At 35.9% G+C, this 21,902-nt stretch overlaps 1 protein-coding gene across 1 annotated transcript in view; it reads right to left on the bottom strand.

Annotated features, from left to right (window-relative positions):
- Window positions 1-21,902, bottom strand: part of LOC149842662 (suppressor of mec-8 and unc-52 protein homolog 1-like) — a 76,444-nt gene that overhangs the window by 46,647 nt on the left and 7,895 nt on the right. Inside the window, exons 4-6 of the mRNA XM_090001535.1 lie at window positions 17,837-17,885; window positions 15,460-15,543; window positions 15,247-15,350 (exon numbers count right to left, since the gene is read on the bottom strand). Coding sequence (XP_089857661.1) covers window positions 15,247-15,350; window positions 15,460-15,543; window positions 17,837-17,885 — 237 coding nt within the window. The remainder of the gene's footprint in view (window positions 1-15,246; window positions 15,351-15,459; window positions 15,544-17,836; window positions 17,886-21,902) is intronic.

The following is a 21,902-nucleotide window of genomic DNA, read 5'->3' on the forward strand; positions in this document are numbered from 1 at the left end:
GTTCATTGTTAGAAGTAGCAAGCACACTAACATTCTTACTCATATTTAGTCTAGTTTCTTCTCCACTAAGTTTAGTGAGAATCTCATGAGCAGGATGAGGTGATGAGGATGATAGCAAAGAGGCCCTTGTTTGTTCAAACTCGGGTCTCAAACCATAGAGAAAAGCGAAGAGTTTATCTTCTTCAACTTGAACTCTTCGCATTTCTATACACTTTCTTCCCATTTGGGTTCAAAATGGGCAAGTTGGGTCCAAATGGAGGACAACTCCATAAAATAATCTCTTACATTCTTATCTCCTTGTTTGATATTTCTAACTTTTTCTTGGAGATAATACTTGTGAGCCATATCTTTTATGGTAAACATACCTCTAAGATATCCCCTTGCTTCATTAGCCTTTTTGTAACATAAAAGGTTTGAGGCAATTTTCGTCTTAACTCCACTTAACATCCATAAAAGAATTTTGGCATTTTTCATGTCCCATTCATCTAATTTTTTGTAGTATTCTTCCATAGCTTTGTCCCTTTCTTCAAGACTAGTTTCCACACCATTTTCACCTAATGTAATTTTGAGAGCAGGTTCAAAAATAGTACCTCTTACGCAACCCCACAAACCTTGACCATTTATGAATGTCTCCAAGTGACTCACCCAAATGTTATAATTGCTTCGTTCAAGTTTGAATGGCAGAATAAAATTGAAGTGGCTTGTATTGTGTGGAAAAATTCACCCATGATGAATCACAAAGAGAGAAGAGAACCACCACCACGAATGAGAGCAAGCACGCTTTACGAGGCAACCCACCAATGCACGGTTGATCATAAACCAAGCTTTGATACCATGTGAAGATACTTATAAATAATCAAGTTTTCAAATAACTTGATAATGCATACATTCACCGAATATGCTAGAACAAAAAATAGCATATAATAAATGCTTCACGACACAAATGTAAAAGAGTGCATAAAAAGCACTTCAATCTCACTATACTTGAGAGGAAAAACCCTCTACAAAACATATTTTACAATGGACACAAATGGCCCCTATTTATAAAGTATATGCTCACTTGAGATAGTTGTTGAGCTACTCCCAACAGCTCTAATTAGAGCCGTTGGGAACAGCCCAACAGCTCAGTCAACAGTCAAATATTGATTGTTGACTATGCATAGCCAGTCAGCCAGACTGTACAGTGACAGTCAACTAGTGATTGTTAGGGAAAAGATAAAAAAGAAGAGAAATAAAAAGAAAAAGAAATAAAACAAAAATACAGAAAAAAATTAAAGATTTCAAAGATATATGTATATACTTTAAATATATATTTATATACATATACATATATATACTCTTGTATTATTAAGAGTATATATATATTCAAGTATATACATATATATGTTATTTTCTAACATTTTTTTGTAAATCCCTATTGTGGGTATTGTGAGTGTGCTATTTGTGGCTCACTTTGGTGTGTGTTTATTTGAGATTTGTATTGGACATTTATGATTTTGAAGACTCTCATTTCGTGACATGGTATCAGAGCTTTGGTGATTGTGCATTGTTCTTTTTGTGTTCAACATCCAAGTGTTCGTGAGATCGTGATTTGCCTTCTTGGAAGATTTGCTTGGTCCTTTTTTGGCTCACATTTCTCAAAGAAGTTTGTGGTGCGTGATTGATGGATCAAGTGGATCAAGTGTTCGTGGTGATCAAGTGATTGTGCTCATTCTCATTCTCATTCTCATTCTCATTCTCATTCTCTTTATCTATCTATCTCGCATCACTTCTCTTTATCTCTTTCACTCACCTATATTCTCTTTTGTAATCATGGATGAAAAGTGTCATCGTCATGCTATCAAACTCAATGATACTAACTATGTCATGTGGGCTTTTATCATAAAGCATCACATGGAGTGTGAGGGTTAGTTGATGGATCCGATTCGGAACCTAAACTAATCATCACCAAAGAAAAGAATGGAAAGGAAGTGGCTCTTTTAGATGGTGAAAGAATCACAGCTATATCCGAATATGAAAAGAAATGAAAATAGTGGAGAATAGAACATGCCAAGATAATGTCTTGACTCATTAATAGCAGAGTTGCCAGTCGAGGAAGCGGGAGCGGGAAGTGATACGGGAAGCGGAAGCGAGAAGCGAGGCTTTCAAAAATTTAGGAAGCCGGAAGCGTGGGACCACTTAGGAGCGAACCGAGAAGCGACATAGGAAGCGTCTCGGAAGCTAACCGGAAGCCACCTAAGAAGCTATAAATTTCTAAATTGTAAATTATAAGCTACAATGTTCTAAACTCTAAGTCTAACCTTAAAATTAACATAATCCACTACTTCACTTCATCATGCAAGATTCAAAATAAAAGTATACCAAAAAAATATTATAAGACCATGACAAAAAAGTAACATAAAAGTTTTTAAGTTGGACAACTCCTACTACATCATAAAAAAAAAATAATAATTCAAGAGTTCATTAATCTGTCATCTCTCTCTTCCCCTTCAAGTCAGCAATAGATCGCGAACTTTCTGCATCATCACGTGCATCTTGTCCTCCACGACCATGTCTTTTGCTCCTTCCTTCATTTCCTATAATGAATACGTTAAAAAGTTAAAATGTTCAAAAACCATAATTTAAAATATAAAAAACACAATATCAACATACCTTGCCTACGTCTCCAGCTAAAGAAACGATCAATCCGACCATGAGGAACTGATGGTCGCTCTTGTATATCTGCAGTTCTACTAGCTCTGATGGATTGATTTGTATCCTCTTGAACTTCATTTGTATGTATAATTATTGAAGGTAATGGAGCTCTTGGTTGTGCATCTTTATGTTTGGATTTGGAAATAGTGCTTGATTGTTGTGCACTATCATCCAAATCTCTCCATCGCATATCCTCTAATCTCAACGTATTTTCTTCTACAATAGGAAGTTCTGGATTGATATCCCATTTTCGACTAGGCCCTTCTTTATAGCGATTGTTGCATCTTTTATAACAAGAATATAAAATATGAATGCTAATAAACAATCAATGATAAAAAAAGAGAAAAAAAAATACCAAAACAAAAGTACAACACAGTTTAATTATACCTGTCAATCAATCGAAGATTGGAATGAATATACACTAAGGTATCAGCACGATCTTCATTGAGCCTATTTCTTTTAACATTGTGAATGTAACTATAGGTGCTCCACACTCTTTCTGCAGAAGATGTGCTAATAGGTTGAGATAAAACCTTAATGGCTAATGCTCTCAACTCCGGTGTATCACCACCATAAAAACGCCACCAATTAAGCACTGACATTGTAGGATTCAGTGCATCTATTCGTGATGGATTTCGGCTAAATCTTCCACTTCTTGATGCAAAAACCACAAGTTGTGACCTATAAAGTGTAGATAACTCTTCATTTCCAGAATATATGACTTCAAGCGCAAGCATTGCACCGTCTAAGATATCATTATCCTTTTCTGCAAAAAAAATGTTTAGTAACTATAACAAGAGAAATGCAAATGAAATAATAAAATAATTAAATCATTTAACTTTAAACTTTATTAAATAGATAGAATTAAATTTTTATCAGAAGAATCTCGTTTGACCCCTCCTGCTGCTGGGATTTTGAGATACTCCGACTCGTAATATTTTGGAGTAAGCATGTGGGCTAGACTATGGAGAGGCACATTCATTCCGTCCCATCTATTTGAGACAATCTTATGAATCTTTTCATATAAATCTGGTTGTCCTTTTAGATTGTCTTTGATTTCCCCCCACATGTTGTTCATGCCTTCATACACTTCACCAATTATAGGGCTTTCCTGATCACAAAATTTAATCATCTTATAGATGGGTTTTGTAATCAATAATGCTAAACGTACAGAATCCCAATATTCTTCATCAAGAACAGTTGTTTCTGTTGTAACAGCCCTTTTTTCATAATTTCATCCGTGCATGATTGCTTACAATCACTCCATCTATCTGAAATTACTGTGAGCCTTAAGCTCTCCCTCACATCAAGCAAGCGTTTCAAAGTAGTATAATGTGAAGCAAACCTTGTTTTTGCAATCTTTATTAATTCTAATTTTTCATTGCTTCTAAAGATTGCTAGTGCTTTTGAATGATTTGTGATATACTTCACAATTTCTTTACTCTGCAAATATGTTTCTCCCAACCAATGAAACTCATGTGCCAAATCCTTGAAGATCAAATTAAGTGTGTGCACAACACAAGGTGACCAAAAAATATACTTGTACGTTTGTTTTAATTCTTCACCTGCTAACTTGCAATTTACTGCATTGTCTGTAATCACTTGCACCACATTAGAAGGCCCCACAAGTTTAAATCCCGTCTTCAAAAACTCGGTAATGTTTGCAGCTGACTGTTGCACATTAGAAAAATCGCTTGCATATAAGAACATCGAGCCAAAACAGTTTGAGGCAAGTATATTTATCAAGTGTTTGTTCTTGATATTTGTCCAACCGTCTGAGACAATGGAAACTCCAAACTCCTCAAACTTTTCTCGAAATTCATTTAACTCCCTGTGAACACACTCTTTCTCACTGTCAAGCAACGTTGTTCGCGCTTTTTCATATGATGGGGGTTTATATCCGGGCACTTTACTAACTGCAGATATCATCTCTTCCCAATATGGTGATCGAAGCACATTGAAAGGTATGTCATTTGCACACAAAAATCTGATAATTTTGTGATCTACATCATCTCTTTCTACCTTTTTAAAGGTATCACGAATATCAACTGTTTTTCGGCTTCCACTATGTAGTCATACTAATAGGCTTCTTCGGAGTATCAATTCTTGATCTCCTCAACTCAAATGCACTTGATGAAACCTCCACTCGACGAACTTGCCTCTTAATTTTTTTTGCCAATTCTGCATTTTTTGCAACTTCAGGGCAAAAGGCAATCCCAACACTTTGTCCCTTTGGAGATCCCATGAGATGTGCAAAAACTCGAGTATATGACCCATGATAAATATTTTTGCAGTGCCTGCACATAAAAACTTGGGTTCCACCTTGCTTTCCTTGTCCACTCTTCTTTTGTTTCAATACATGGCGCCATAGCACTGTTGTTTTATGCATGCTAGGTGGTTCATCATCTTGGTCATCTTCAGAATAGTAGTCATCCAAGTCATATTCTTCTTCATCTTCCTCATCAAAACAATTTTCGTTTCGGTCCTCAAACTGATATGGACAAGCAGAAGACCTCTTCTTGCCCTTCCCAACACCACTAGATGATTCATGCTCCAAATTGTACAAAGAATCGTCATCGTCATCAGAATTATCGTGATCATAGCTTGAGATGGTCATTAATGAAGCAAAGAACATGCAAATATATCTGCATCATAAAAGTATCAGAATCAACCTAAAACACTTAAAAAAAGCTATTATTAACAGTAAATAATGGAGAGTGAAGAACACAAAGCATGGGGATATAAACAAAAGACTAAGCTAAAAAAGGGGGGGAAATTACGTGCAATCTGACTATCACTGAACTAAATACTCAAACAGGCACTTCAAGTTCTAATAAGAAACAAGCAACATAAATAACTGAGAATATAGAGAGAGAGAATAGTTTGATTGAACTGCTAAATCAGATCAAGAACATATAAATCCAGTTTTCTTTCAGGACTCCACTAAAGTTCAATACCCGACTCATTGGGAAATTCTCCAAGTACCCATCAACTTAATTTTGCACAAATGGAGAACATTAAAGTGCTACCAACCTTGGCAAACATTGATCTCTGAGACAATAGACTTAGAACTGAGGTTCTAAATCATTACGGTTATCTTCTTCATGATAATGTTCATTTACTATTTGTACCAGCTCACATCCTCCAGCAGCTCTCAGCCTCTCACTGTACATCGGACTGAAGAAATAGCTTTTAAAATGTGGGAACAGCACACTCAAATGCTCTCCAATAAAATAATAATATTGCATATTATACCCGTTATACACCAATTAGCAAAAAAATTATTGATCAGTGTAGAATAGTTAAGATCATTAAAACCATCAACAATATCATGTTATCTCTAATGATACTTCCACCCCATCCGGTGCACTGATTTTCTTTGCCAACTGATGAAGTATAAAATGAACTTCCACATACACTATCACCATCATATCATAAACAACTGAAGAGTTAAATAAGAAGCTACAGCACAGAATGGCCAATGCAAATTAACAATCCAGCTATATCAGAAAAGTTTTGTGACGAATGCATACCATCTGTTTAGATAAGAAGTTAATATTACATTGCTTACGCTATCAATAGACTAGTATCATGGAGACAATAAAAAACAACCCACTGCTTCATGCAGAATGAATAAAAAAAACGGCTGCGATAATGAATCAGAAACTAAAAAAACTACAAACAAACCCTTGATCTACAGGAACAAAAAAACCCTTGATATACACCCTGGAAAAAAAAAAACCTGCGATAGATCTACACCGAGAAAGAAAAAACCCTTGATCACTTTCCCCAAAACTACCCTATTGGATCCCACTGGTGTTGCTGACTGGAGGGGAGCTCTCACGACAAAGAGATAGAGAGAGTGACAGAGCGTGAGAGAGGGGGATAGCGTACCTGAAGGTGAACATCTTCATCTTCGAAAGTCGGTGGAGGCCACCGGAATTTTTTGAGGTCGCCGAAAACTCGAGAGAGAGAGTGAGAGAGAGAGGAGTCGGAACGCGTGAAAAAACAAAACCCTAAGCCCCTTTTGATTTTATTTTTTCACGGGTTTTATAAAATACCCATTTTAACCTCGGTAAAAAATATATTCATGTGTAAAAAAAATTTTAAGGGCAAACTCGACCTTTCCATAATAGCGTCCCCCTTTAAAGAGGTATGCGTACCCCTTTAAAGGGGGGGCGCGCTTCCCTTTAAAGGGGGACGCGTTCCCTCAATTGAACCTGCGCTTCCCCTCGCGTTTCGGAAGCGTTGCGTTTCGCGCTTCCGAAACGCGTCCCGGGGAAGCGCGCTTCCCCTATTCTATAGGCATTTCCGGTAACTCTGATTAATAGTGTAGATATTAAGAAATGCTCAGGTCTCGTCAAATTTGAGCATGCCAGCAATGCGTGGGATATCTTAGGAATATGTATTTCCTTAAAGATATTACACATGTGTGCAATTTGCAAGATAAGGTATAAGGTTTGTACTGTGACACAAGGAAGTAAAAGTATTAGAGAGTACTATAATAAATTATCCGAACTTTGAGAGAAATTGGCTCTCCTTGAACCTAAGTAGCACTACCCACAAGATATTAAACTCTGACAAAAGCAAATTGATTCGAAACATTTTTATTAATTCATAAATGGACTAAGACCCAAATTTAAATCTACTAAGTTGGCCCTTTTACATAGAGGTAAGGTTCCCTCTATTGTTGACACTATAGAAGCATTAACCATGGAGGAAAAATAGGTTGAAAAGATGCTCAACCAAAAAATGAGGAAGAATCAATTTTGGCCATATCTAAGATAGGTTACTATACTCGTTCTTACAAACCATCTCATTGGAAACAAAGTAATGAACATGAAAAACCTTATTGAAAGCAAGGAAATGATTATGACAAGAGAAAAGGTAATTGTCATTATTGTCGTGAACCGGGACATATTAGGCCCATGTGTCCTAAATTAAGAAGGAAAGACAAGCAAGTGGCCTCGATTGAGGCATCACAAGAGGAGGATAACTCAAGAGTGACTAAGGACCACTTATCTCAAGATACATCCATTGGCATTGCTAAATCCTTCTCATAATTAGTAGAAGTTCTTCAACCTCTTCTCAAAGGAGCATCTTCTAAAACGGGAGTCGCGGTGTGATCCTTATCACATGACCCCAAACGTTGGCATTTTATCCAAATATCACACTAACTCAAATGTGTCTAATGTCTTCATTGTCGATGGCACATCTCTTGAAATTCAATGAATAGGGAATTTTGAAAATGATCTTTGAAACTCAAAAAAAAAATCAAATCCAAAAATTAGCATATCCTTAAATTAAATTTAAACATTTTATCTATATCTCAAATATCAGATCATGGTTGTGATATCTCCTTCTCATCAAATAGTTATTGGGTGCAGGATCGTCAATCAGGAAAATTGATTGGCCAAGGCCACAGAGGAGGCCTCTACTACATGGACTTTTTTGATATACCCAAGAATACATTTTTGTAGTAATATCCAAAAATTAGATTTAGATTTATGACATAAAAGATTAGGACATCCTCATGTATATAAACTTCCATATTTTTCAAATTTGAAAAAATTTTGTTACATTAGTAAATTTACATGTGATGATTGTATTCTTGGTAAAATGAAAAAAATACCTTTTGGCGAAAGAACTTTTGTCTCTACTAGACCACTCGAGTTAGTACATTCAGATGTTTGGGGTCAAGCACCAATTACTTTAAAAGGTGGATATGGATATTATGTGATTTTTGTGGATGATTTCTCTAAATATACTTGGATTTACTTTCTTAAACATAAATTTGAAGTTTTCCTATATTTTAAAAACTTTCATAACCTAGTAAGGAATAGGTTTGGCAACAATATCTCTATTTTTCTTTTTGACTCAGGGAGAGAATTTTTAACAAACGACTTTAAAGAATACTTCAATTTACATGTCATTACTCATCAAAGATCTTGCCCGCACACACCACAACAAAATGGTCTTGCCAAAAGAAAACATAGTCACATTGTAGAAACTATGTGAGCCTTACTTTTGCTAGTCATGTACCTAAAGTTTTTTGGGGAGAAGTTGCTTTAACGGTGGTACATCTTATCAATAGGATGTCATCCTTATCACTACAAAATATCTCTCATGTTGAAAAACTTTTAAAATTGCTCCGGATTATTCCATATTGAGAATTTTTTTTGCAAATGTAGTGCCTTAACCAACAAAAATGATAAATTTTCACCTAGGGCTATTCCTTGTAACTTTTTTGGATACGTGGATAACCAAAAAGGTTATAGATATTATGATTCTAAAAATGATAAGTTATATGTTTCTAGAAATGTGACTTTTTTAGAAAATGAAAACTTATTCGATAATGAAAAACATGAGGAAGTAGCCCAAGTACTCTTTTTCGCTTGACTTTATTTTTAAATATGATGATTGTGATTGTGAGTTTGATATAGATAATGATAATGTTATGAGTGATGAAGATCAATCCCATAGTGAAGAGCAACGCCATAGTGACAAAAATCATCTGCAGTATTCTAGACGTAGTGATCCTAGACTTAAATGTGCACTTGACAAATATTCCAACATTGAAAAACATGAAATGCAATCAAAAACTCATCTAGAATGTCTAGACCACCAGAAAAATTTGTGTCCTATAAAGTCACAAATATCGGTATCGACTATATCTCAACAGGCTATTTCTCCCGATATTATAGGTTTGGTGATAAATCTCGAGAAAATCTTGGGGCTAAAAAATATAAAAAATAACAAAAATAAGCGAATATCATGTTTAGACAAAAAATACATAAATAATAAATGAGATAAGTAAAAAATAGAAAAGAAATAGAAAAACATATTTAAAATATAAAAAACAAATAAAAACAGTAAAACTAATTGATAATATCGTGATAATATCATGAGAATATCGTGATAATATCGTGATATTATCAAATTAGTGATATTTTCAAAATATCACTATATTTTAACGATATTATAGTTTGCTGAATAGCGATATTTTCAAAATATCATTGATATTTGTGACTATGGTCTTATGACTCATTTTCATCCAAATACAAGGCATGTATTGCACTAATCCACTCTTGTGTTGAACCCTCTACTTATGCCCAAGCCAAAGAACTCTCTAAATGAGAAAAAGCCATGAGAGTAGTTAGATGCGTTAGAAAAGGCTAACACTTGGTCACTCAAAGATATTCCACAAAACAAGAAACCTATAAGTTGTAGATAGGTATACAAGACAAAAACGAAGAGTGATGGGACTCTATAAAGATATAAAGTCAGATTAATCACCAAGGGTTATTCTCAACAATATGGCATTGACTATCAGAAAACTTTTTCTTCCGTTGCTAGGATGACCACAATTGGGACATTAGCAGTTGTAAGTTCTGTTAGAAACCAACATATATACCAGATGGATGTTAAGAATGCTTTCCTTAATGGAAACTTAGTTGAAGAATTTTACATAGAGACGCCTCCTTGTGTTACTATTCCTAAAGGAAAAGCTCTTTGTTTGCATAAAGCACTTTATGGTCTAAAACAAGAACTAAAAGCATGGTATAATAGATTTAGTAAAGTTATGATCTATGTCACAGGGATTCGGCCAGATAGGTGTCGCACCCGCGTCGACGCGACGCGATGCGGATGCGGCACTGGGTGCGGTCAACCCAACCATGGGTGCGTTGACCGCACCCAGGGTCATTTTGGTCCAATTTTTTGATTTTTTTTAAATTGTCGTGTGAAATGGGCTGCGGAATTTTAAAAAAAAAAATGCTGACAACTGACCGCGCAGCGGGACCCGCCCCTTGCTGGATTTTGATTTTAATTTTGGCCTTGATAGCTTCGGTCTCTTTAGAGTTGCCTATTCCCTGACGAGGACTTCCAGATTCTTCACCTTTCCCCACCCCTTGCTGGATCCCTGCAGGTAGTGATGAGAGAATGAAAGGACGGAACAACCGATGCCTGCTTGATGCTGCTGCTCTTGTTTTATAAAGGGTGCACTGGTGTCCACAACATCTGACGAGCTTTGTTGGCATCCCATGCTATTCCTGCCTCCAAACAATGCATTTGCAACGTTGGTTAACTTGGAAATGATGATCTATCTTCCTCAAAAATTAAAACCAAAATTCAAGAGCCTTTTGAAGTCTTTATCCTTCAACCATCCAGATCTTTCTTTGTCAAGGATTTTCTCTCTCCATAATAAATGATAATGGTGGTGGTAGCCTTGGTGGCTATTAGTATTCACTTTCCTCCTGACGAGATGGGTGCTCTAGCCGTAGCCTGGTGTAGACCTCTCTTTTCCACATGTCAAATACAATAAATTTCTTTTAGCTGTCATCCAGAGTCCAGACTGGAGATCTGTGTGCAACTGTATATAAAATGAAATTTGAAGAACCCTAGGCAGTGGCGTGGCAGTGGCGGTGGAGTCATAGGCCTCGTGAAGACTCTCTCTCCAACAAACCACATCAAACCTTTCGCTTATATTTTTTTTCATGAAGACCAGGGAGTTTCAGACATGATTGAATCATGACAGTCAGCAGCGCAGCAGGCTGGGTCGATCAGATTGCCAATCCTTTCGGTTCATCAATTTTGTCCCGTTGCGCCAAAATACACAACAAGCATAACGTGGGTAACAAGTCTTCAAATAAACACACCAGCAAAAAAAAACTGGTTATAAGTCTTATATATATATATATATATATGTATATATATATATGTATATATATATATGTATATATATATATATTTTTTTTTTTGTCGCACCCCCGCACCCGCACCCGCACCCACACCCGCACCCGCACCCGCACCCGCACCCGCACCCACACCCACACCCGCACCCGCACCCATGTGACATAGGTTATGATTGATATTGGTTTTAGATCTTGTTTGACTGACACAACACGATTTGTTAAGAAAACTCATGCAAGTATTGTTGTTTTCCTCTTATATGTGGGTGACATGATCATCACCGGGGGGAGATATACAGGGAGTTGCCCATATCAAAAAATTGCTTAAAAATAATTTTGAAATGACTAATTTGGGTTTTTTAAGATACTTGCTAGGGATTGAAGTTGCTTATTCCCCTAGAGGGTATTTTTTGTCCCAATCTAAGTTTGCTTCCGATGTTGTTTTCGAGTTTAGAATCACTGATGAGAAGAGAGTAGACACTTTGGAGATCGTAAATGTCAAAATGCGAATAGATGATGGAGAACCCCTCGAAGATATGACTCCCTATAAACAGCTTAATGGAGCACTCTTACATTTCTATTACTAGACCTGACATCACACGTTGTACACACAGTTAGTCAATTTCAACACGCTCCCACTTCTGTTCATATGGGAGTCGTTTTACGAATTATTAGATATATTAAAATTTTTATTTCTAGAGGACTCTTCTTGTCTTCTTTATCCACATTAAATTTATTTGCTTATATTGATGTCGACTAGAGGGTGATTCTAACAATCGATACTCAACCATGGGTTTTTGTGTGTTTTTAGGTGATTCTCTAATCTCATGGAGATGTAAAAAGCAACATAAGGTGTCTTTGTCATCTACGGAAGCTGAATACCAAGTCATGGCTACTACCACAATAAAAGTAGTCTGGCTAATATGACTAGTGGCAGATATGAACATTTAAATAACAGGAGTTTAAAAAATATATTGTGACAACAAAAGTGTGATTTACATTGTCAGCAACCATACGTTTCATGAGCACACCAAACATATCTAGATGGATTGTCACTATATACGAGAGGTACAAAGCAACATTGATCTGTTGTATGTTACATTAGGAGTATTAATTGGCAAACTTCTTCACCAAGTCTCTCTATGCTCCTAGATTTCACTTCCTTTTAGGCAAACTTTCAGTTGTTGTACCGTAAGTTTGGGGGGTGTTACAATATATATATATACACGTATATATATGTATATACATATACAAATATATATACACGTATATATATGTATATACATATACAAATACATATACATATATATAATATATGTATATGTATTTGTATATGTATATACATATATATACGTGTATATATATTATATAATATTATATAGATTTTATTTTTATTTTTATTTTTATTTTTATTTTTATTTTTATTTTTATTTCATGTTTTCCTTTTGTTGGGCTTAGTCAACCATGGGTTGACTAGCCGTTGGACTAGCTCCAACAGCTACAATGGGCTCCCTTTTGTGCCCAGTTTGGCCCTCTTTGTTGTGTATATCAAGGGGATGAATCCCCTCATTCTTGTAATGCTTACAAGCATATTTGTGATTGAATGAAATAATATTTTATAGTTTTTAGAGTGTTCTTTTGTGAATCCCTATTGTGGGTATTGTGAGTGCGCTCTTTGTGGCTCACTTTGGTGTGTGTCCATTTGATATTTGTATTGGAGGACATTTATGATTTTAAAGACTCATTTCGTGACGGTCCATGACAGTGCATAGTAATGATGCCAATGTCAGTTTACCACCACCCTTTTTTGACATTAGCCATATGAAATCTAATAATTCTTTTACATTTTGTTCTTTACATGCTATTTTAATTGATTAAACTGTGTAGGAATTAAATGGATAAATCCCAAATCTGTACAACTAACATTGCTTTATACATTTAGTCACAATGTAAAATTATTACTCCAGTGGTCAAACGACAGTCCCTTTTTTTCATGTTGCTACAGATCATTGTTGAACAATTATGCAGCCTAGTAACACAAAATTTACAAGATACCAGGTCCTTCAATGTTTGCCATCATTTTTTCACATTTATGAATAAATAATTTATTGAATTTAAATTCTTTGGTTTGGGCGACCAGGGGATATATACAGAACATAGAGTAAGCATAATTTCATGATGCATTCTTCACATATACTATGAATGATGTGTTTAAGATTATGAACATCCAGGAGATAGATTTTGGCTTATTTTGGACTTTGTGAGTTCAAGCCAAGGAATTATGGACAATACATTGAATATGAACGTTGTTTTTTCTCAAGATTGTTTTTTGGTGATAACTGCCTGATGTTTTTATTTTTCTTGGATTTTTTTGTCAAGAACAATGTTGTAAGTATCGTCTTGTACGATACGGTACGATACGTATAGTAACTATAGCCTAACTCGATATGATACATGCTCGTATCGTGATACGATCGTGTATCATATCTTTATCGGCTTTATCGTACTATACAGTTATGTATTGTACTGTATCATACAATACGGGGTATATCGTACGGTACATGTCTAGCGCACTTTAAAAGTGTCAAAACTCAACTTTTAAAATTTTGGGTTTTAAAGACCTCCCTAGGGTCAATTCTCTCATTTGTGTAGAAGCTTGTAGAGGAGAACTCACGCACTCTTAAGAGACATGAGAGCGATTTAAAGGCCAATTTGTGCGCAAGGGAGAGGGCTTTTGCGAATTTATCACATAAGAGTGCATTTCCATCTTTTTTTCACTGAAGAGATTGAGCTAACAAATTCACATTATTTACTTCCCATTGGATTTTTTTTGGAGAAGATGGCATCAAATGATACAGCATAGCAATGGGGCACTCAAGTAGTGAGTGGAAACCGATTGAAAATCGGGTGAAACTATTGTCATCATATTGTTTGGGGTGGTATCGCTCAGTTGAAGCATCATTTAACCGGTACACATCATAATGTTGCCCCTACATGTCAAGGGATTTGTCGGATGTCGTGAAATGGTAATGCCAGCAACTATTCACTGGTCTAAGAGCCAAAAGACAAGAAAAAGATGAGTGAGGTAGAAATAGGGTATATGCAACCCTGTGAGGATATGTATGACGAAGATGAGTTCCCTACTTCTCATCCTACAGGCCCTAGCATAACATCAAGAAAAGTAATACTTAAATGTCCATAACTTGGTTATTTTGTTTTTGTTTATGTAATATGAAAGTATGAGTCTTGTGGCATGTTCTTAATTGCAAGATATTTAATATTTTGCATTGTTCTTGTGAGATATGCATGCAATATTATCTATATTAGATGATGTGTGATGATATCTTATGCAACTCATAGAGACATAAATGTGTCATATGTGATATTATGGTTGTATTTTGTGCAATTCATCATTGTTTCATGTGTTATGATTTTTTTATAATTTCTTATCATTTTTTTAGTTTTTTGAAATTTTTCAAAAGAATTATTAAAAAATTATGATTTTTACGATACATATCTAACTTTGGGCCCGACCAAGATGGGTAACGATATGCTACTTACAACTTCAGTCAAGAATACTACAATATGTAGTAAGTTACAATTTGAGAATGTTTCCCTTTAATATAATGTAGTGGTAATGATAACTCATCATTAGTAGAGTGGTTTATGATCTAAGTGTTCCCCTTTCAGAAGATAAACTAACTAAAACATCATCATATACTCCAAGCCAAAGGTTGTACTTGTTAAATAGTGTCTTTGTTCGTCACCAAAAGAAATTAGAAGTGCTACCAACCACCCAGATTCCTATCTGGGGTTCATATAAAGAAAACTCAAGATACTCATGAAAGATATACATTTTTACCTTGATGGAGTGTACAAGAGTTGTTGGGCACATGTCATCTTCATCCTGTTTCATTGCTGCTGTACCTCGAAAGAGATCAAACTGAGTTCCAGGCGGGAGCAATCCTGAAAAGGCCACCAGCAACCATTATATTTCCTGATATTATCTGCATAAGAATAAGGTCAACACAAAAGAATACACTAAATACTTAAAAAATGAATATAATAAAAATACCTTGATGCTGCTGCCACTTTAATGCTTGACCAATCAAAGCCATTAATCGTGATGGTGGAACAACAGTGACTTCAGCAGCCAAAGCTGAAACAACGCAATAAATAGCACACATGTAATTAATATCAATCTTGGCCTTTCAAGATTGAATAATTCTCAACAACAATGGAGAGGCAATTGAAAGCCACAAGAAAGCAAACCATATCCAAAAACCTTCACTAAAAGAAGTCCCACATGTTGCATTATTACTGATGTGAAAACCAGACACCTTTCAGCAGCAAAGAACCCACAAGGTAAAACTAACAGGCAGTGACATAAGGTCTTCTCAACAGCATTCGGTCTTATTTAAGTAACAAAAATATACACACAGAGAATCCATGAAATGATATGACAAAGCCAGGAAATGAAAAATAGGTAAGTCAAAAGTTTCATTGATTTTGACTTATAACTATGCATAATGCAAATTAACGAAGGCATTGTCACTGAAATTTTGAAGCATAAACTTTCTTTGTAAATGGCATGTTGTTTGCTTTAGCATCAACTATACTTGTTCAGTTCAATTTTTAGAATAGTGTTGTGCAACTGAAAGGCATCCACATAAATAGCTTAGAAAATTATTTATTCAGATAGAAATTTGCTAAACATGCATAAAGATGTGAACATGCGTACACACAGTCACACATGCACCCACGCTTGCAATTCCTTATGTCAAGGTCAGAAATAGTTTGGTTATCACTTGTTCCTTCATCTTTTACTCAATTCCAGTCATCAACTTCAAACAGATTCAGCAATGGAATAGACTATGAAGTTTGAACAAATCTTATTTACAAGCATATCAGGCAACCTTTGGTGGGGCTCACCTCATGCACAAAACCATGATTACGCCCTCATGAACGATTCGTGAAGCGTATGAGATCATAGCATGTCATGCATACAGGTTTAGGCTTAGCGATTTTGATTGTCACTTACTTTGAAGCTTTATTCCCAGCATATTGAGGTAATGCAAAATTTTAGACTACATGAGACATAGCAAGGTTCAATGTTTCAGCAGACATCGAAACACTGTGCAGCATCTTATGCAAAACTCTTGCAATTATCCTTCGCTGTTGATTTAATTGCAGAACATCAGGTGCCTATACCTCTCTTTACAAAAGTAACACAATTCAACAAGGTTTAGCTTGTTTATTCAAACCAATGGAATATGGAAATTCTGAGCACATATTTGCTAAAACAAGCACAAGCTGTTCAATTAGACATATTAGAAAAAATAGGTTCATGTTTTTTAGCAAGAATAATTAGGACAAGACAGAGAAATGCCTAGAATGCAAGCTGAGATGCTTGCATTTTTCACAGAAATGTGCATTCACTCTGCATGACCTACACAGATATCCATCATTATATGATGAAAGCCCAACTGTGTCATAATTCTGAAATACACACTGGTTCTTAAGTAACATAAAAATCCCCTGCAAATCTCCAAATTGTCACCAGAATTGAAATCATTTAATGATTGATATTCACATGTGATTTCTGGAGAATCTTCACAAACAAAACTAACAGAAAAAGGACTCATCAAAGTGAATCATGATAGATTCATAAGCAGGAAGAAATTGGTTTTGAGAGCAGTGTATTAAAAAAAGTGGGCCTGCAACAATGAGGCAGAGGTGTGAGACTAGAAGATAGTGCAGAAAGAGATTCTCCAGAGACATGAGGTAACACAAGAAAAGATGAATAAGAAGTTAGTGTTTTAACTTCCAGCAGTCTTTTCAAGCTTATGATTCTATCAGGGATTCATAAAGTGCAAATCAAAAAAGAAACTATAACCAGAGTCAATATAGCATGCAGATTCCAGAATTCAATTCATCTCCAAGAAGTTAACTCAAATCCACAACAAGCATAATTTAATAAGCAGGCCTACTTTGTGAGAACTGATTGATTGTATGCAAAGTTTATAGAATAGCACACAAAATGTACCATTATTTAATTCCCCTTCATGCTTGATAAAATGGAGACACAATTACAAAAAAAATGTAACAGGTCAATTATCAATTGAATCCACTAACAACATCAAGAAACTTCAGTTCACCATGCATGATAAAAGTCAATAAATCAAATTATATAAAACAGAGTACAATGGCAGTATTTGTGAAACACACAATTGAAGCTACTACATAAGCATAAACGCATAAAACAATACACATGCATGGGCATGGTTGCATGTGCTTCGTACACTAGAGTTGTTTCCTTGACAATCCAAAAAACAGAGTTGAATTTTGAAACAAAACACAAAATATGCAAAAAAAAAAAACACCAGTTAAGGGTCGAACAAGAAAGGGAAAGGAAGAGTTAAAGTAACTGGTAATTTGGTAAAGAATCAAACCTTGAGCAATTTGTGCACGGCGCTTCTCCTTAGACACTTCTTGATATGCCTGTAATGGGAACAGAAACTGGTAAAGCAAGCTACAGCATCTTGGGAGCAACCAAAGTTTTCTTTCAAGAGTGAAGCTTAAAGTATCACCAATCAACACTTTCACAAGCTAGATCACTCATGCTGTCCAGAGTTGGGAGATATGTAAAGTCACTACGTAGCCAATGCAATCAACTTTCACAAGGAAGCAGAAAAGGAATAGTAGCAGAGAATAAAGAAATTTCAAGATACAAAAAGAGTACTTCCGTTAGCAACATAAAAAGCAAAAGCACTCTAATCCTATAACAATCTTGGAAAAGGACCAATGACCTGCTTGAGCTGTCCTGATGTCCTACAACTGACCCAGCAAATCTAACAATCCACCAGACTCTCAGCCAAAATGAACATATGTTCAGCCAGTTAATCAAAGTGATACACCCATTGATGAACAATCAGCACCAACATTGTAAAATATTAAACATTAAAAAAACTGAATATAAGAAATACCAACCATAGTAGTCAAACCTATGACAAGAATATGGATAAGCTAGGCTAGCACATGAGCAATCACCTTGAAGGGAGCAGCTGGATTTGATTATGTCATACAGACACACTTCATTTAGTCAGAATGTCCCTTGCCAATATGACAACAAGGACATGAGATATGTCCCAACACTACATGAAGTAATCAATCGTTTGAAAGTTTGAAACCTGCATAGGACTTGGTCAACATTGTCATCTCCATAACTTCATCTACCATTTTTTTATGATCTTGAGCCTTTACTCTCTGCTTGTAGTGCCCTCTATTAAATATGCTAATAAGTGGCAGGAGTATTTTCATCATTTTACATGTTTGTCATCCAGCATTTGCATTTATGTACAATACAATTTGTTTTGCTTCATTTATTTGTTCATCAGTAGTGGAATGAATCGCAATCTATCATATCTTAATGACTGTAATTTGCCCTTATTCGGGTCGTTTAATATAAATGTAATTCTAATGGAGCCAGAAGTAAATATTTGGAAAACATTAGGCGTCACAACCAGGTTTTCTTCTTCTCCAAGTTCCATCTGCAAACTTACATGGTACGTGATTTTGTTTTAATTCAACTACTCAGATGCTGATTGGGCAAGAGAGTCACAATATTAGAAGATTAGTTTTTTGTTATTGTATATTCCTGGAGAAAAAAATTGGTATTGAGTAGAGTAGCAAAAATGGTTTATGTAAGAAACCTAAGAATTTGGCCCAAGGTTGCATGAGAACTTCTACAAGCTCAAATTTTGAATTGATTCACGGAAAAAAAAATTGATGCCACAGAGATGCAAAAAGACCGAAAAGTATAAAATTAGTTCCACTATTGAAGGTCACTGAAATCCCCACTTTGACAATTTTCTCGAGAACTAACTAATAGCAAGAAATAAGCAGACTTTGTTTTTACATCTCCAGCAAAGCATACTGAAAAAAAGATAACTTCACCTTATCAAAGCATAACGCACAGACTTTCTCCAGAACTAACTAATAGCAAGAAATAAGCAGACTTTGTATTTATATCTCCAACAAAGCATACTGAAAAATATATAACTTCACCTTGTCAAAGAATAACTTACAAAGTAGATACCAGATCAAATTTGTGGACATGACTGTCATTTCAAAACATTCCAAATATACTCCATTCTATAGAACTAAGAATGGTCCAGTCCAATTGCATCCAACTCCAATGCCATTAACTAGACCACTAAACCATGTGGTTTTTAAGATAGCATAAACATAAATGAGAAGTTTTAGTGAGGAGCAGTACCTAGTCTTCAATCAAGGTATTATGCTGTTTCATAAAGTGATGAACCACTTTGTTGTTTAAAAATCTGGCCAACTAAAAAAATCTAAAACCTACATTGTCCTGCATAATCTTGTGAATACGCAAGCCACAGTAACAGAGGAGCATGGCATTATCGCACTAGCATGTCTTTGCTACCATTAAGTATTTTTTCTTGGTATATATTTTTATGTTGGTCTAAGCTATTCCTTGGTGCTTCCCACACTGCACTTCACACTACCCAGTGTAGCTGCATCAATGCTGGTACTTCTGGGTACTGGTCCTGGGTCGTTTTTTGGTGCTGCCACATATAGACATACCATATAATATACAGGATACATTGTATGTTTAATAACATTTCATGCCTTCTACATTTTTCTTTATTTATTTTGATGAAGATCAACACTCATTGCACATATATTATGTATATTACATGTGTGTTTGTGTGCAACATACACAACCCAGCTGCGCACTGGCACTCTTTTCTTCAAGCAATAGGGTCATATTAGTTGTATCAGTGTCGTACCACATACCAGCACCTGTACCTATTCTTTTGGATATGTCCATTTTATTCCTCTGTTTTTTTCTAAAGCAAAGAAAAATCCATTTCTTAGACCATTGATAAATAATAATGGTGACAAAAAGTCACACTACACAAATAATGCTCAAATGATTAAAGCTTAAAATCTCAACCTTGGGAGCCCAAACATGAGCACACGATTTTCTCCAAACTTGTAGCTTTCACTCTTATGTGGTAACAAAGCATGAACAAGAAAATCCTAGCACATTCCCCTCTCATCAACTTAATCCCTTTGGGTAAGTTGACAGCTGTTTTTGGCCCTGACTAATGTTAATATCTGAGACATTATTTTTGGTATGTTTAAGGTCAAAATATTCTTGTAAAAAATCTCAAAAGAAGAAAAAATAAAGGTAAACCTTCCTCTTTATGATCAATTGTCTATATTTTGAAGTTTTCAATTTGGATCCTGTAATGTGCAAGTTGAACATATTTCTCTCTGTTGAATCCTTTCATTTTTATTGGAAATTAAAGCATCAGAAGTTTTACTTTTCTTTTAATGATATGCAATTCTTGTCTGGTCTAGCAGAATTGATCACTGGGTCCTTCCCGAAGTTTACTTTATTCGGTGCTTGAATTTGTAAGATGAAAGATCATTTCATGGTTGAAGTTTATAGAAGTCTGAAAACCAGGCTGCTTTCTTGCTTGTGTTTTCCAATTTACATTGTATGAAGTGTTGTTCGAATGTCATGTTCACTGAATATGCCTTGATCGTGGCATAAGCAATCTTCTTTATCCTTCTTGTCAGAAATCTTTTTTTCTGGAACAGTCGGAGTTGATCCGGTTTTGACCAATTGAGCATAGATGCTCGCATGCTCAAGTTTCTTTCTAGCTTACCACAAGTAACAACTTTGCTGTCACGGGTTGATGTTTGGTTCAACTTCCACACAATAAATATTAATTCTGGGTTGACACTGGCCTAAATGTGATTGGAAAACTCAAGATGGATTAATGGTTCTGACATTTGGAAGTCCTGGCCTAACACCATAGTCTTTTCTTAGAAGGGAATGATATGGAGGTAGGATACAAATCCAACACTAGATACTGGTCAGACCCTTAGGAGAGGTACTCACATTAGTCCAAAACTCATCTGCCTACTCATTAGCCTTATAGAAGGAAAGGACCCAATCTTTGACACCCATAATTCAATGGCATGGCTCAGATTAAAGTAGAACCAAGTTATCAAGCTCCATTGAAGACATTACATGAGAGTATGCCACACAAAGTAATACGGGTGCCAAGGATATATCCAAGAGTGAATACCTTACTTGGTTAGACACAAAAATTAAGGCACTGTTTGGAAGCCTTGCATCGATGGAAATGTCATTTGTGTGTGTTGCCAAAATGTGGATTTGGGGATGGAGTCGCCAAAACTTCCACTTGTAAATGGTGTTGAATCGTGTTGGGGTTGCCAACTCTATCCTCAACACAATATTTTGGCAATACATCCCAAACCAGAGTTGTTAGTCGGGGGAAGCGGGAGCGGGAAGCGGGAGCGGGAAGCGGGAGCGGGAAGCGGGAGCGGGAAGCGGGAGCGGGAAGCGGGAGCGGGAAGCGGGAGCGGGAAGCGGGAGCGGGAAGCGGGAGCGGGAAGCGGGAGCGGGAAGCGATTCAAGAAGCAGAAGAGAGAAATGAGGCACTTCCAAAA

Source organism: Nuphar pumila, chromosome 3, assembly GCF_984573655.1.
Source record: "Nuphar pumila chromosome 3, dmNupPumi1.hap1.1, whole genome shotgun sequence".
In the NCBI taxonomy this organism is placed as follows: Eukaryota; Viridiplantae; Streptophyta; class Magnoliopsida; order Nymphaeales; family Nymphaeaceae; genus Nuphar; species Nuphar pumila.